Source organism: Nansenia antarctica (assembly GCF_963989245.1).
Source record: "Nansenia antarctica genome assembly, chromosome: 12".
Taxonomy (NCBI): domain Eukaryota; kingdom Metazoa; phylum Chordata; class Actinopteri; order Argentiniformes; family Microstomatidae; genus Nansenia; species Nansenia antarctica.
This window is the reverse complement of record NC_137682.1, coordinates 3,295,857-3,310,065: the sequence shown is the minus strand read 5'-3', so window position 1 is coordinate 3,310,065 and position 14,209 is coordinate 3,295,857. Positions and strand designations below refer to the sequence as shown.

At 41.4% G+C, this 14,209-nt stretch overlaps 1 protein-coding gene across 2 annotated transcripts; it reads right to left on the bottom strand.

Annotated features, from left to right (window-relative positions):
* Positions 1-129: 129 nt before the first annotated feature.
* On the bottom strand, positions 130-10,309 carry LOC308168376 (profilin-2-like). 2 transcript variants are annotated; one of them, XM_080542942.1, is made up of 3 exons: positions 10,029-10,309; positions 6,806-6,998; positions 130-2,128 (listed from the first exon to the last, which is right to left on the bottom strand). In XM_080542942.1, exons 1-3 carry the CDS (start codon positions 10,155-10,157, stop codon positions 2,031-2,033), a joined length of 420 nt encoding a protein of 139 aa, XP_080399068.1. In that variant the 5' UTR covers positions 10,158-10,309; the 3' UTR covers positions 130-2,030. The 2 variants fall into 2 exon arrangements, with proteins under 2 accessions (XP_080399068.1, XP_080399069.1); XM_080542943.1 differs by having other exon boundaries at positions 130-1,797.
* Positions 10,310-14,209: the final 3,900 nt, after the last annotated feature.

Genomic DNA, 14,209 nt, shown 5'->3' with positions numbered 1-14,209 from the left:
TTGGTAGACGACGCCAATATATCCCTATAAGGAAAGTGCCATTAAAAGTGACTTCTTCTTGCTGGGGGCAGCAATTGGAAATCCAACTCACAGTAGCAACAGATCAGATCTATGTTATGGCACAGGATACAGTTTTTTGTTTTGTTCTTTTTATTAGAAAGTTCACAAGACAACTTATTAATGTTCTTATTCCAACCAAACACCATTTTCCATAAATGTAGTGTACAGTTTCACATGTCTTTTTTCCTTTTTAAATATACTGTTAAAGTACCGTGCTATGACAGGTTTCTGATACATCTTTGATGATGAGTAGAGCACAAGGCAATTATGTCCAACGAGGTTTGTTGCCCAGCAGAGCTTGGGCTTAATGCATTCACTGAGACAATACTCAGGTTACCACAGTTGTCAAAAAGGGCTGCAATTTCATCTGTCAAAGACAAATTAGCAGTTAACCAATTAGTGTTTAAAAGCCATCTAAAGAAGCAGTAAGTGTTCGGTTTTTTGTTGTGTTTTTTTTTCTTCTTTTTTTTTTTACAGCAATCTGAAGTACAGTCTAATGATTTACAGTCAACAAACAAATGAGGCCAACAATCAATCATCCTTCACAATGGTCTGAAAGTCAATCTGAAAATCTCCCTAACTGTGACATCACAATTGGTCCTATGAAAAACAAACTTGCCAACTTGACAAAACATGGTTGAGGGGACAAGAAAGACACTGTCAACAAAAAAATGTCACAGCGTGAAATACAATTGTAGGAGCTGGCACAGCAGACAAGTGCCTGGGCTGTCGCAGAGATGGAATGTCCATGGAGACTCCAGAATGTAGTGAAGGACCATAGGAAGAAAACTATCTAAAACCTCAAAGATGCTGATCTGCCATTACACTCAAACAGTATTCCAACACCACACCAATGACTTGCAAGACCACATTCAAGTACAACAGCAAAAGCATTTGATGGAAGATATTGCAACTTCAAAGAAATGGTTGGCTGGGGGGGGGGCATACGTTTATGGTACAGAGAGGTTTGCCAGAGGAATGCTTGACTTCTTTAATGATGGTAATGTTTAAAGAGACAAAGCAAGAAACAGATGGCTGAATGAATAGAACATTTTTGGCTGGAATATCTACTTTTGGGGCGGTCACAAAAAAGTAGTTCTATATGCTAAAAGACATGCATGCAACTTTCTCAAGACGTGACATGCTGACAAAAAGGAAGACAACATGAGCCTGGTACCTCTTCAAAATGCTAGAAAGACATTGCCCTGTCTAATACTATCTGCATCACTTACAGCAATTCATGGTGCCGCTTCCCCCTTTAGTCATTTGCCAATTGCCAAAGTATTTGTTTATACAAGGTGAGTCCAAATGTGTTAAAGTCTTTTTTTTATTTTATTACACTTTTAAATTATTTTTGTTGTTGTTGCACATTTCTCTTGGTAAATATACATTTTAACCATTTCAGATGAACATGCTCCCTTACTTTAGTGTCAAAGATATAGTTGAATACACAATGTGAGGGGGGGAGGAGACAGGGGGGCAAAAACATAAAAATAAAACAAACCAACAAGTTGTACTTACACAAAAATGGGACTGGGTTGAGTAACAATGTATATGCTAACTAATCCCGGACGTACTGTCAACACAATGGGGGTGAGTAACGAGTGAGCTGCTAGGTGGAGGATGGGTAGAGACTGCTTTAAGACGCAGACTTCCTCAGGTACTCAGCCATGTGAAATGCTTTCTGGTTGAGCTGTCCTCCATGGACCCCCTCCTTTCCCATGACTATAACCAATACTGGAGCACACAAGGAAACAAAAAGAGAAATGAACAAAAAATGAAAAGAAAGAGTCTTTTTACCCTCAATAAGAAGGGGGAACAAAGGTGACATAGGAGATCTTACCACCATTACTCTTCATTGCTATTAAAGTTTCCAAGACATTTGACTGCTTGCAGGAGAAATCTTAACAGCAATATTTCTTTTCTCTTCTTTTTGTCCCTCAATTTTAAACTAAGCAAGCTCGACGACACTAGAACCCTGAATCCCTCAAGTACTTTGCCATTGAGTATGCCTTCTTATTCAAGCCGCCTCCGTGGACCCCTTCTTTGCCCATAACAAGAACCAAGACTGAAAGAGAAGAAATAGAAAATGGAAAGTTTAGAGTGGAAAGAGGGAAATGGGAAAGGCAGTCAAGTGAGGAAAATAACTTAGTGTTAAGTTAGTGGAAGTGTAGTGCGTACAGTCGTGTGCATACAACAGTGCTGTCCAGGCATTGTTCATAACCAGGGTATATACAGGAATCTTGAGGTTAATTTGAAAGTGACAGTTGGATCTAAGTGACAGTTGACACTAGAACAGCCGTGTCTATGTTACCTACTCAGGGTGTATACAGGAATCTTGAGGTTGATTTCAATACCTTTCTAAGACTTTTTAAAGACCTTGTCAATATTTTTCCAGACCTCACAGTCACTTCGAGCTGTAACCGTTGACATCAGTGACACCTTTAACTTACCAGTTTCAGTTTGCAATAGACTAGTGTTTCTCAACCCTCTCCTCGGGGCGCCCCAGCCGCTCCACATATTTGATCTGTTCCACCACCAGCACACCTGATTCAACTAATCAAGTCCAAAGCAATTATGATTTGGACTTGATTAGTTGAATCAGGTGTGCTGGTGGTGGAACAGATCAAATATGTGGAGCGGCTGGGGCGCCCCGAGGAGAGGGTTGAGAAACACTGGACTAGACCACTATCATACAACAGAATTTCTTACTTGTAATACTTATTAAGGGTCTTGATTTTCCGAAAATGTATTTATCAACTTTTAATACTTTTCAAGACACCGCGGATACCCTGGTAACAATGAATAATCCAACCAGGCTGGGAACTCAAACAAGGACAGTGGTGTTGCTACAAAAGTTGCAATGGCATTGATGTACACGTTGCAAAGGATGTAACATCAAACGTAATCATTTGATCGTTGCTATACAAAGACCTAGGTTGCATCAGTGTGAATTGGGGTGCAGCGGTCCTCGGTTTTATACTGAACGGTACGGTTCGCCTTCCACAGTTCAATACACTAGTGCAGTGTTTCTCAACCCTCTCCTCGGGGCGCCCCAGCCGCACCACATATTTGATCTGTTCCACCACCAGCTCACCTGATTCCACTAATCAAGTACAAAGCAATTATGGTGTGTACTTGATTAGTTGAATCAGGTGAGCTGGTGGTGGATCAGATCAAATATGTGGAGCGGCTGGGGCGCCCCGAGGAGAGGGTTGAGAAACACTGCACTAGTGAACCGTGGCGGTTTTCGGTTTATGCTGTTACGTTTCATTCAAAGTCAGAGGTCGAGTTGGTCTGGAACGCAGTTGCTTCTTGTTCAAATGTTTGTTCATGGCGAGCGTAGTTGAGAACATGGTAACAGTTTGAGGAAACCCTGGTTTGCTACAAATCTGCATTGTGGGGTCATTCATTCTGGTTTTGGCATTGAACACAGTGATGAGGGAACAAAAACGTGCGTCGCAGAAATGCTTCATGCGTGTCGTATATGGGCTACAGCTGGTACAGCTGTCATGGCTAAAGTGCATTTTTACTTTCATTTCTTCCTCTCCTATACCAGTCGTCAAGCCTAAGAGGCACTTTTACATTTGTGACGCAACTGGTGAAACCGTAAACCACTCGCGTGAAACGGCTATAAATAGCTCTAAACTTTTTCTTGCCAAGATGTCATATTTTCGGGGTTTTTCATAACACGCAACTTGAAGTTTGAAGTGCCCACTCAATGTAATAAACAACAGTTTATGGATCACTTAATACGTATGCTTTGTGGAATGGATTCATTGTTATTGTTTTACGGAGGTATGTGACACCTGGCTTGTAAACATACTTTCATTTTAGAATGTGTTCAAAAGCAAGGACTGCGTGATCATCTAATTATGTGTAGTTATGTGTTTTTAGCATGTTGATGTTCTATCAGCATGTTGTGATGTTATTAAAATACAGTTAAGACCTTCGTAGCCATGTGCTTTGTTAGCCGCTAACAGCGTTTGTTGTTCTGGTTTCATTGGTCAGTTTAACCCAATATGTCCCTTAGGTCTAACAACATTCAAATGACTAACTTAGTCATCTTTTTGGGGATTTCAATGTATGACACATCATATGAAATCTGTAGTTTCAAGACAAGTCACATTTGAAAGTGTTTATTAATTTCTTTTACATTTGAAAGTGTTTTTTGTTTATATATATTTATATTATACAATATACCAGTCATATTCTGGAATGTGTCTAAATGTTAAAGTTCCATAAGTATAAGCAAAATAAAGTAAAGTAACATTTTGTAAATAAACAGTTGGATTTCTTTATTTTTAATCCTTATGCACAAAAACACGTACCGAAACCGTGACCCAAAAACCGAGGTTCATACCGAACCGTGGGCCAACAGAACCGTTGCACTCCTAGTGTGAATGATACTGATCTACTAACTTGCTGTTGGTGTGAACGGGTACAAGGCAGAACCCCACTAATCTTAAACCCACTAAATGCCAAGGCAACTCTGTGAGAAAGGGTCTGTAGAATAGAAGATCCATATAAGGTATAGCAATAACATTTCAGGATTGCATTATTAAATATTTGGCTAACGGACAACAAGCATTCCCACTGATTCCTTTTGAGGGGTTGTCATCATCACTACCACTCTACAGGGCTGGGGATGCCTAACTTACTACATGCTGCACAAACACTTCCATCCCAGGTGTTCAATAAGACTTACATTAGGAAGTGGGAGGGAGGGGGGAGCATGTGTGTGGTGTGTTGCTATATTTGCCTCTTAGTGAGGGTTAGCTGTTAAGCCCAATTCACATCTGTGCGACGGGTCAGTTTTAGAACCTTCAGAATGTCGCAGTAAGAACTCTGCGACTATACAACGCAAGTTTTTGTTTACCCTGCAAGATGGCTGACAGCGACAGTGACATGCTTGGCAGTAGCACTGATCAATAAACGGCGAAGACACCTAGCTAGGAAACAAGAGGATATGGACCGTTTTTGACTTGAGTATGTAGGCTAACTTAGGCTAGCTAGCTAACTTGCCTCCCATTTGCAACGCAAATGCTTTAGCTGTCAGGGCACACACACTAGACGAAAACATAAAAACACATCGCTGCACTCATATTTAGACTCCATTGTCATGACAGACCTAAAAGTTTAATAAAGCCCTTGTTCTAACAACAACAAGGGATATCTAGGGGCGCTTAGGTGGCGTAGCGGGTTAAGCGCAGACCATGTAACCGCAGGGTCCCTGGTTCGATTCCGGCCGGGGACATATCCTGCATGTCATCCCTCCTCTCTCTCTCACCCATCCTTCCTGTCTAAATCTTCACTGTAACTGTCAATAAAAATGAAAAATATGAGTGGGACTCCGAAAAAAAAAAGGGATATCTATTGGCTACAGAGGGGTCCGTATCATGTCACTCAAAGATGTACCTGAGTATGAAGGCTATCTAGCCAACTTGCCTCTCATTTGCAACGCATTACGGCAAACGTACACACACACACTAGACGAAAACATAAAAACACATCGCTGTACTCGTATTCAAACTCCATTGTCATGACAGACCTAAAAGTTGAGTAAAGCCAGCTCCCTATATAACAACAAGAGATTATCTATTGGCTACGGAGGGGTCAGTTCCATGTCACTCACAAAGATGTAGCCCTACCACTTTCTAGGTGAGTTTCAAGAGTCTTGCCTACCTGTCTCCAAATGTCTAGCTAACTTTTCATCTTTCTCAGCAAAAGCATGTAATAACTCAACATAGCTGCCACGATTAGAAGTGTTTGCACTCATTGTTATCACGAAATGCTCATTCCTGTTTGGCTCGGAAACGGGTCGTATCAATAAGGTCCACTCCGCTTCATGGCAAGAGATAACGCTGGTCTGTGCTATTTCCTGATTGGCTGAAGAGAAATATCAAGACGTTCCATAAAATCTGGACGTTGCGCTAAGATTCGACATGTCAAATCGCTGGCGAGTCCCTTGCGACTACGACTCAAGTTCCATCACGTCTCATAGATGTGAACTGTGCTTTATGTTAGAGGCCTCACAGGGAGATTGGAACATCACCTTCAATATCTCTTCAAAATATTTGGTTGGTATCTTACATAAAATACTTTTACGCCACTGAGACAGAAGGTAGTGTCACAGCACAGGCAAACTAAAGAACAGCTAAATTGGCATCTGATCAAACAAAACTACATTGCACCTCTTATTAAAATCTAACACGCCAAACCAAAACATGAAGAGATATTGCATGGCAACTGCCCAGAGACACAGATTACCCAAAGCGTGATTAGATTGAACACCACATGGAGCAACATTAAAGAGAAGCATAGGGAAAGGCAAAAGGAAAGATAGACCCTTGTTTTGACAGTTCAGAGTGAGAACTAAAGGCAGACACACTAGAATTGGCAAAAAGGTTTCTTATCTCTGCCACAACATAGCCTACTTTTATCTAAAGCCTTATACTAGGAATAAGAAAGTAAATGTAACCATAGCATCCATCAAAGTCTTACAACTTTACAAATTATGGATTTGAGGGCATACCATACATTAACTTTGCCTGTGTCTTAGTGAAAGGTGATGAGTGTTAATGGTCTACCTAAAAAACATAGATAGGTCATAACACATCACACATATCCATGAGATGCTTTGATTGACAAAGAAAAGACAAAGCTCGAGCATGATACAGCCTCAAATGTATCCAATAACGTTGACTCCTGTCGACCATTGGCCTAAATGTAGTCACCCTTTTACCTTTTCCAGCTTTTCCTACAGTAACATTGTATGTTGGCTCTCCTCCTCCACTCTTTGTCCTGATGTCCATTGTCCAGTCTCCGTCGCTGTGGAGGCTGTCTCTAATGACGGAGCACTTCTTCTGGCCCAAGGTCAGCCCGTTGGTGAAAAAGCTCTGCCTGTCCTTTCCGATCATGACATCAATTTCTTGAGACTGAAAGACATTGTGGAAGGAGGAAGGAGACATGATTCACACATTAATCAAAAGGTGAACTGAGCAGGTCCTAAAAGTTACATATGGCGCTTTTCCACTACCGGGCCGACCCGTACCGGGCCATAGTACCCGTGCCGTTTTTAGTTCCCGTTCGAGAGGGGTAGCGAAAGGTACTTTTTTGCCAGGCTGCGTGTGACGCTGCACACCGTTGATTGGTCAACGGAAATCGGCATCGCATGTTCACAGACTTCATCGCTAACCGCCATTTTTAAATACCACAGATTAAACAGATTTCGCGCTCGGAAAACGTCACTTACTGTTTCTGTAATAACTTATTAATAAAGATTTGAAAAATTATGATAACCATCTTATTATCTTAGTTTAATGTCATCTCAATGCATCATAGAACTTTTATTTACAACAAGCATAACAAAGAAATCGCTATTATGGCGATGTGCTGTGCCTATGCTGTTCCTCAGTCCAGCACGCTTCATCATCCCCCTTCTAAAACTGCCATCCCCCCTTTCCCTCCCTTATGTCATTTTATCAATGAACATGGTATTACTGTTTTTTCAACATTTAAGCCTCTTTCACCCTGTAACTTCAATGGAATCCCAAGCTGTGCCGTCCAGGCATTTTCGCCGTTCCCTCATGAGCCAAATGCCGGTAGATTCACGTCTTGCTCCCTTTAACACATGTCGGCGTTTCCCTGGTTGCGAGATCTAAACTACTAGATCTACTAGAACTGAAAGCGGCAAGTAACAGGCACGTAACATCCATATGCTGTATAAATAAATATATTACTACCAGCAAGTAGGGATGTCCCGATCCGATACTGATATCAGATATCGCCGCGATATTGGACCTGAATGCTGGATCGCGGATCGCACCAGAAAAAAAAAAAGGCTCCGATCCGATCCTACTGTCATGCGCAGTCAAACTTATGTGTATAAGCGATGAGGGAATGAAAACAGTGAACAGAAACGCGTGTCGCAGAAATGCTTCACGCGAGTCCTATATGCGCTTAAAATGCGCATAGCGCTGTGTGCTTCCGGTTTCATTACAAAGAGGTTAACCCTATATGTGCCTGACGTCTAACAACATTCAAATGACTCAAACTTCATATTTTTCGGATTTCAATGTATGACACATCATTTGAAAGCTTATGATCCGTAGTTCCAATCCACAACACGTCGCATTTGTTGCTTTAATAAAGGCTGGCAGTCTTTAATTTAACTGGTGTTGGTGTGGACTATATACTGGGGAGGTATTTGTTATTATTCAGGGGTCAAAACATTTATACAAATATCGGATCGGTATCGGTATCGCAGATACCCGAAGCCCAGGTATCGGTAGTGAAAAAGTGGGATCGGGACATCCCTACCAGCAAGACAGCGCAGCACTCGTATCTATAACAAACGCGGAGATTGTATGAGCCCCGCGTCATTCCAATAAGAGCGTCAAGCACAGCCTTTCCGTAGAAATACATCGCTCCCTGTCTAACGTTATACATCTAACGTTACATGTTTTAAGGCTGATCTATTCACGATAGTGCTGCATTTTGACAATTCTTATCGCATTTCCCCCCCGTTGAGCTTTATAGGCAGCGTCACTTATTAAAGTGAAGTGCTCTTATGACACGTAACTCCTCCTACAGTCCCGGGTCGCTCCAGGTCTGTTGTGTATAATGGAGAAGCGTTTCTGAAAGTACGGCACGCCGTGCCGAGCCGTACCGGGCTGGTGGTCAATGGAAAAGCGCCAACACATTTTGAACTCAAACCTGCATCAGTTGTCAGTAAGAATGCAAATACAGAAAGGCAGAAACAGGAAAGAAACAGAAAATTCCTGGATGTTTTCAGACGGTCATGTTGATTGATTGATCAAGAGGGGATGAGGTTTACTTAAAGAGTATTAAATGAATAGCCATCCCTGTGCACTTCCTTTTCTGCACGTATGCTTAACTAACCTGTAGTTCGGTTGTTTATTTAGACATGCAAAATGCCAAAGGTCTTAAATCAGGCCTTAAATCAGAGTTCCATTACAGTCTATCAGTAACTATAGGGGACATGAAACTTATCCTAGCCCATTCATTATGCCTGGATATGGGAATGGGGCAGCAGCCATCTTGGGAAGCAACATGGGGCCAAGCTGGGTCCTGACTTCAGCCCTGCTTAAGTTACATTACAGCACAATCGGTCTTAGTGCTTATGACATTTATCAGGTTATAACACTATGCTACACTAAGACTCTCAATTGCAAAACCCTCTCCCTGCACTGACCATTGCATTTATGCATAAGTCAGTGACACAAGGGCTAGCTTGCTAGCAGCAGGCTAACACCACCAGAGCCATTGATAGACTCTCGTCTCGTCTAATCCTATGGTACTGGCTATAATACTGCAGGACAGCTTAGCTAGCCTATCTAGCTAGCTTGTAGTTAGCTTCTAACGAATGAAAGGGACATAACGAATGACACTTGCTGACATAGGGTAGCATTAGCAAGCTAAATCATGACTACTTGTGCAGGGGGTGGTTCAGCTTTCCAAGCAGCAGCAGGGCCCATCTTAATAACAGACATTCAACAGAGTTCATTTAGCACATATATATATATATATATATATATATATTCCGTTTCTTTGTCAATGTTAGTTAAATAATTCGCCACTAAGTCGTTAGCTATGTATGCACTGCTGTTGTGTTTGCACGCTAGCCGGTAATGCTAACACGTTTAAGCTAAGAGATAAGAGGTGCAAGCGAGGCCAATGGGCATTAGAATGATAAGGTTCTATCTTAGAATGATAAGGGTTCTATCTTAGAATGAGAAGGTTCTATCTCCGTTTAGAATGATAAGGTTCTATCTCCGTTTAGAATGATAAGGTTCTATCTCCGTTTAGAATGATAAGGTTCTATCTCCGTTTAGAATGATAAGGTTCTATCTCCGTTTAGAATGATAAGGTTCTATCTTAGAATGATAAGGGTTATATCTTAGAATGATAAGGTTCTATCTTAGAATGATAAGGTTATATCTTACCGTGATATTGTTAAAGGTTCCCCCGGCATGTGCTGCCCAGACGTATTTGGCGTCCGTGTAGCCAACAATGGCGGAGTCCTGACAGCTGCCATCGGCCATCAGGTTATCCACGTAGCTTTGCCAAGACATCTTTGTTGCAATGTGTGTTTTTAAATGTGTATATCTCTTCTATATACGCTCAGAAATAATGTCGTTTCTTGGGAAAAGGGACAAAATGCCACGTTTTTGCACCCGCTAATTCAGTGTCTCCCGGTTTCACCCAGCACACTTCACACGTCTTGATTCGGGCAGTAAAGAAAGCCGATGCAATCAGGCAGCGCCGCCTGGGTGTAGTCCCGTGGTCAGATCACTCCGCCAATGAAGAACTACAAATCCCAGATGACAGGGAGATGACGTATGACTGCTCTGATGAATCAACCCCTATTTCATTAATTTTCTCTATAATATATAACGACGTCGATCATTGATCGGCAACGACACTATATAATAGTTTGCCTTACTGGCCATCGGATTTGGGCTCCTAATATCTAAAAAAGCACTACGGTTTTCTTATTTTATCGGATTAAAGGAGCGAAGACCAGAAATTCCCATTGACCGCCAGTCAAACTTCTCCGCTTCTATCACCCAAAAAGGGGCGTGGTCATTCTGATGACAGGGAGATGACGCGCAATTGCTCTGATGAATGGGGCTTCTCATGGCGCTTTATGGCTGAATGAAGGCGGAGGGATCAAAAAAGGGGACGTGCGGTGTTTGTCTACGGTTGTTTGACTGGGGGTCTGTCTGTGCGGTGGTAATGTGGCGACGGGGTGCATAATAATGATCAATTTCGTAGACCTACAAATGGACTTGGCTTATTCCAACAAGCGCTTTACAACGGCCTCTCATTCACCCATTCACACACACATTCACACACCAATGGCGACAAGCTACCATGCAAGGCGCCGGCCACGCTCACTGTGGGAGCAATTTGGGGTTCAGTGTCTTGCCCAAGGACACTTCGACATGTGGCCAGCCGGGGCTCGAACCGCCGATCTGCCAACCTTGCGATCATAAGACGCCGGCTCTAACTCCTGCGCCATGCACAACCGCCCCCTTTTGCATAAAACCTACAGATTTGTGCGTTTGCCATTGGTGGAGATATGGTCAATATACTTAAAAAAAACTTTTTATAGTATATAAATATATAGTAAATCATGTTTAAACCCTTGTTGTATTCATTAATAGAGAAATCTCCAAATGATTATCTACTGCATGTGAACATGCCTTGTTTCCCTCAACCTCAATTCATGGAGAAATAAAGCTTCAATGTTAACAAAACATCAATACCCCTTTTATTTACAAATGTAACATTAATTACTCTTTAAATATACATTTATATTATATTTATATTATAAAATATTATAAACGTATATATACAATTATACGTTTATTAAAGTAAGTAGTGGTTCCAAAATATGACACTTACGTTCACATTAAATATGCATAATTTAGTATACAAAAAAAAAAATATGTTTAAGAAATATACTTGTGTATAACGTTTTCCCCGCTTGGGTATATGAATGAACTATTGCAGTTTCTGTTTGTTGTAGCAGACAGCACAACACAGTCAGCATGTAGGTAAGGACAAGAATACGACAGAGTAGAGAGAGAGAGAGAGAGAGAGAGAGAGAGAGAGAGAGAGAGAGAGAGAGAGAGAGAGAGAGAGAGAGAGAGAGAGAGAGAGACAGAGAGAGAGAGACAGAGAGACAGAGAGAGAGAGACAGAGAGACAGAGAGAGAGAGAGAGAGAGAGAGAGAGACAGAGAGAGAGAGAGAGAGACAGAGAGAGAGAGAGAGAGAGAGAGAGACAGAGAGAGAGAGAGAGAGACAGAGAGAGAGACAGAGAGACAGAGAGACACAGAGAGAGAGAGAGAGAGACAGAGAGAGAGAGAGACAGAGAGAGAGAGAGAGAGAGAGAGAGAGAGAGACAGATAGAGACAGAGAGACACAGAGAGAGAAAGAGAGAGAGAGACAGAGAGAGAGGGAGAGAGAGAGACAGAGATGCATATTTGAAAGATCGAAGATTCTCCCCCGAAGAGAGAATGTATGACGCTTCAGAAAAGAGAAACTGATTATTCTGCTGCCTTACCGCCTGCCTGTCTAAAACCCCCAATGGGAAAATCCATCCAATCCACAGTTGATGTAAACCAGGATGGATGAGACACACCAGTTTAGTGGCCTTGACATGTTAATAATGGACTGCACTTATATAGCGCCTTATTCCAAAGCACTTTACAACGGCCTCTCATTCACCCATTCACACACACATTCACACACCAATGGCGGCCAAGCTGCCATGCAAGGCGCCGGCCCGCTCATGGTGAGCAATTTGGGGTTCAGTGTCTTGCCCAAGGACACCTCGACATGTGGCCAGCCGGGGTTCGAACCGCTGATCTGCCGACCTTGCGATCATTAGACGCCGGCTCTACCTCCTGAGCCACAGCCGTAATAAGATGTACTGTCTGAAAGACACAATGAGTTAAACTTAGCAAAACATGCTATATGATGATTGATTATATCCAATTGTAAACATATGAAAATAAGCAACCCATTAAATGTTTGTGTAGACAACATTGCTATGCAAATTAATTTGGCCTTTAATCAATGGCCACATGAATGGGATTCAATGACCTCCTGTGAAACACCCATGGATATTAATTGCACAGAAGCAGTTTTGCTCAGCTTGCTATTCTGCTGTATGTTCCCCTGTAACAAAATGCAGAAGTGGAATTCAATGAGGGAGTGTCATTTTCATTTTTGGATTAAAAAATTTGGCTACCCTTTACCCTGGTTACATGCACCTGCGACAGTATTATGTATTAGCGTTTCAAAAACATTTTTTCCCCCTCTGCTATAAGGACTCTCAACACCTGACTCACTGCACTAACCCTGCCAGACGTACTGTACTTTATAAATTGTAAATATTGACTATGTTCTTGTCTTGTGGTTATGTGTGTACATGTCCATGTGATAATTATGTGCAATGTGTGTATGTTTTTGACACTGCTGTATTGAGCTTTTCCACCTGTACCGAAAACAAATTCCACCGACCTAGGTCGTGTGGTCATTAAACGATTCATTTATTCATTCATTCAAGTATTAAGTATTATGACAAACAGGCAGAAAGATTCTGTCATGACACTGCATCTGACACTGATACTTAATCCTGGTCTAGACACCTAAAATATGCTTGTTTTTTTATAAACATTGAAAGTCTTTCTCATGTTTCCTTGGCTGACTGTCCTATAGGAACTATTACATTAAGGACACTAGGACATGGTGGGGAAAGCAAACAGATGGTTTGGTTATAACTATTCTGATTCTTGTCAACACGAACCTGTTTAGTTTCTCAAAAAGATACACAAACGTTTTTTTGTTTTTTTTAGAAACTAGTTTAGTTTCTCAAAAAGATGCACAATAACTTTTGGGAAATAGGCCTGCGCTGCAGTGCCCCTACAAAGTGATTGAAATTATACTGCATTTGGCCACTAGAGGCAGTATATCCTTATCTTTGTGACCTGCATGCATTGCACTCATACCTTCTGGTGTACTTCAATGGCTTCTTTGAAAATATTATGTGGGTGAAAGTTGCTTGGCTCTGGTGTATGTAAAATGTATGAATGATGTATGTGCCATACTGCATTTGCCATAACTGTTGTTACATATCTCTACACATTAGTTTTGAGATCTCAGTTAATGCTTTTATAAGCTCTAGTGACAAAGCACCTATTCTCACTTACTCCCTCACTGTCACCACCTGATGCAATTGCAGCCCCCAAAATATGTCATGATGTCATGCAATGTTTGTTCTTACAAACAGATGTTGAGTCTAGTGTCAGTTAATACAGAGCCTTTGAACAGAACTACTGTATGTTGTCATGATGCCAAACTAGACAAAAACATGCAAATGCACAATAGGTTCAAAAGACTAAAAGACCATTAATTTCTCCTGTTGATTAAAAAAAAATTATGTTGAAGGCCACACACACTTGATAGTGCCTTATATAAGCTTCAGGGACAAATTGGAATGTGTTAACAGATCATTAGCGATATCTGTACAATGGAAACATTGAGATACTGCTTTAATATTATTTACAATCACATTTGATTCATTCATCCTCTTTCTGTTCACTATTTTGCATT